This window comes from Stomoxys calcitrans, chromosome 5 (assembly GCF_963082655.1).
Source record: "Stomoxys calcitrans chromosome 5, idStoCalc2.1, whole genome shotgun sequence".
NCBI lineage: Eukaryota > Metazoa > Arthropoda > Insecta > Diptera > Muscidae > Stomoxys > Stomoxys calcitrans.
The window spans coordinates 134,129,226-134,132,803 of record NC_081556.1 but is presented as its reverse complement, the minus strand read 5'-3'; the positions used below and the strand labels follow the sequence as shown (position 1 = coordinate 134,132,803).

The window sequence follows — 3,578 nt, the reverse complement described above, 5'->3', positions numbered from 1 at the left end:
AACTCGGTTTAAAACCTGATATAGCCGTCATATAAACCGATCTGGGATCTTGACTTCTTAAGCCTCTAGAGGGCGCAATTCTCATCCGATTTGGCTGAAATTTTGTACAACGGCTTCTCTCATGACATGACTTCAACATACGTGTCTTATATGGTCTGAATCGATCAATAGCTTGATACAGCTCCCATATAAATCTCCCGATTTTGCTTCTTGAGCCCCTACAAGGCGCAATTCTTATCCGAATGCACTGAAATATTTCATAATGACTTCTACAATGTTCATCATTCATTTATGGTCCGAATCGTATTATAACTTGATATAGCTCCAATAGGATAACAGTTCTTATTCAATATTCTATGTTTCCCTAAAAAGAGATACCGCGCATATAACTCGACAAATGCAATCCATGGTGGAGGGTATATAAGATTCGGCCCAGCCGAACTTAGCACGCTCTTTCTTGTTAAAAATACATATTTATTAATTTTTAAAATAGTAGGAGGCTTTTCCTTTTATGTCAATGTTTTGGTATTGCACCTATATAATTTTTAAGTTGATTTAAAAGATCTCGAATAGAATCTATTTAGCAATACAAAAACCTGACAACTTCTTAAGCTAAGAGTTGATGTTAAAAAAAATTGCGCAACACATGGCTAATAATCGCCAATATAAAGAAGAATCATTTCAACATAAGAAAGCTGATAAAACCAGTATTCGAGTTGGTACCCAATTTCAAGCAATTTGCCCTGAAGCAAACAAAAATTTCGAAACTTATGCTCCTCTTGATGTGTTGGTATGGTCACCACCTTCAAACAACTCCATTAAAGAAAAGGAGATTCATAATTTTATTTCAATGGCAAAAATACAGCATGGATTTAATGAGGAACAAGCATTGGGAATTTTGTTATACTACAACCACAACTTGAAGCAAGCACAACAGCAAATGCAACTCCTTCAAAGGACCAACAATGAATGGTCAATTGAAGACAAAATTCTATTTCGACAAGGCTTGAAAATGTATGGCAAAAGATTTAATCGAATTCAAAAACGGCTTTTGCCAAATAAATCTACAACAAGCCTAGTGGAATATTACTACTCAATTAAGAAGCCAACTCAGAATGAATGTAAAGTAATTACCAAAGAGAAGAAAGAGTCAAATGTTTATTGTTCCAGCATATACAAAAATGTAGACTGATGTGGTCTTCTTAAATCTTTTCTTGAAAATAAAACAATTTTCGGTGAAAAATAATTTTAGTTTTAGTCTAAAAAATAATTGTAATGATACTCCTTATCCATTAACAAACATGTTTGATACTTTTTTAAATATACATCACATATTTTTTTAATTTTTATTTAAATATTTCCTCTTTATTATCAGCCGTGTCCTTTTCCTCCACCACGACCTCCTCCGCCATATCCTCCACCATATCCTCCCCCATATCCACCTGCAAGTCTGCCGCCGCCATACTTCACTCCATCCACCCCAATTTCGCGATATGTCGTCCCCTCCACAAACATTTTGGGACCAGCTATGATAGTCACCGCAACCAGAATTGTTATGGCCCACAAAGAAAACTTCATAGCCTGAAGTTTCCAACTATTCTATAACTTTGGGTTAATCAAATACAACTGAATTAGCGTATGCCAAATTTAGCATTTTATACGACATCTGTCAAAAGCTTTTTAATATAATATTTTAAAAATAAGTTATTAAGTGGCAATTTGATATTATCATAATTTAATTTTATAATAACTGTGGGAAGACATGCATAGCTTCTTGTGTGTTACACGAAAGCTGTAGTTTAAAATAAATCAAAACATCAGTTTGCCATTTTTAATTGCCTACCGAATTAAATTCGAGTATGGAAACCACATTTTAATAAAAGGTTGCCGATATTCTAACCATATGCAACATTCTATTTGGCTGGTTACACCTTGAACAAGTAGAAGCGTGCTAAATTCGACCGGGCAGAATCTTATATACCCTCCACCATGGATCGCATTTGTCGAGATCTTTTTCCGGCATCTCTTCTTTGGCAAAAAAAGGATACAAAAAAAGATTTGCTCTGCTATTAGAGCGATATCAAGATATGGTCCGGTTCGGACCACAATTAAATTATACAATATGTTGGAGACCTGTGTAAAATGTCACCCAATTCGTATAAGAATTGCGGCCTTTGAGGGCTCAAGAAGTAAAATAGAGAGATCGATTTATACGGGAGCTGACCATAATAAACACGTATGTTGATGGTCATGGGAGGATCCGTCGAACAAAATTTCACCAAATCCGATAATAATTTGATGATTAGGTTATGAACCGATTTGAACTTTATATGGCACAGTTGTTGAAAGTCATAATAAAATACGTCATGCGAAATTTCAGCCAAATCGGATGAGAATTGCGCGCTCTATTGGCTCAAGAAGTCAAGATCCAAGATCGGTTTATATGACAGCTATACCAGATTATGAACCAATTTGGACCATACTTCGCACAAATGTTAGAAGTGATACCGAAACACCACGTGCAAAATTTCAGTCAAATTGAATGAGAATTGCGCCCTCTAGAGGCTCAAGAAGTCAAGATCCAAGATCGATTTATATTGAGGCTATATCAGGTTATGCACCGATTTGGATCATACTTCGCACAAATGTTGGAAGTGATACCGAAACACCACTTGCAAAATTTCAGTCATATTGGATGAGAATTGAGCCCTCCAGAGGCTCAAGAAGTCAAGATCCCAGATCGGTTTATATGGCAGCTATATCAGGGTATGGAACGATTTGAACCATACTTCGCACAAATGTTTGAAGTGATTTTGAAACACGTCGTGCAAAATTTCAGTCAAATCGGAGGAGAATTGCGCCCTCTAGAGGCTCAAGAAGTCAAAACCCAAGATCGGTTTATATGGCAGCTATATCAAAACATGGACAGATTTGGGCCATTTACAATCCCTGCCGACCTACCCCTATAAGAAATATTTGTGCAAAATTTCAAGCGGCTAGCTCTACTCCTTCAAAAGTTGGCGTGCTTTCGACAGACAGACGGACGGACGGACATGACTAGTTCGACTTAAAATGTCGCGACGATCAAGAATATACTTACTTTATGAGGTCTTAGACGCATATTTTGAGGTGTTACAAACAGAATGACAAAATAAGTATACCCCCATCCTATGGTGGAATGATTAAAAAGTTATTCGTAATGGAGTTCAAGCGTAATATTGTAAATGCATTATATTTGGATGGAAAATCACAACCGGCTATTGTTGGCAATCTCAAGCACCTTAAAGTGAACAAAATGTTGGTGTATTGCTCCATAAATCGTAAAAAAGATACTGATAGCGTTGCCAAATACCTAAAATGATTCGGCGAGTGAAGGCGTGAATTCAACGTAAACCACGACGTTATCACAACAGGGTTGAAAAAGTCAGTACTATAGTACTATTTTCGGTAATTCTTCGAGCCATGAAGTACCGTAGTACCCCACCGAACGATTTAGTACATTTTAAAGAACAATATCAAGGTTAAGTAAGAAGTGGTTCGAACCGGACCATATCTTGATATCGCTCTAATAGCAGAGA

The 3,578-nt window shown here is 36.6% G+C and overlaps 1 protein-coding gene across 1 annotated transcript; it reads left to right on the top strand.

The window, feature by feature from the left end:
* The first annotated feature begins 646 nt into the window (after positions 1 to 646).
* On the top strand, positions 647 to 1,585 carry LOC131998000 (REST corepressor 1-like). Its single transcript, XM_059369951.1, has 2 exons — positions 647 to 1,183; positions 1,376 to 1,585. Exons 1-2 carry the CDS (start codon positions 647 to 649, stop codon positions 1,583 to 1,585), a joined length of 747 nt encoding a protein of 248 aa, XP_059225934.1.
* The last annotated feature ends 1,993 nt before the right edge of the window (positions 1,586 to 3,578 follow it).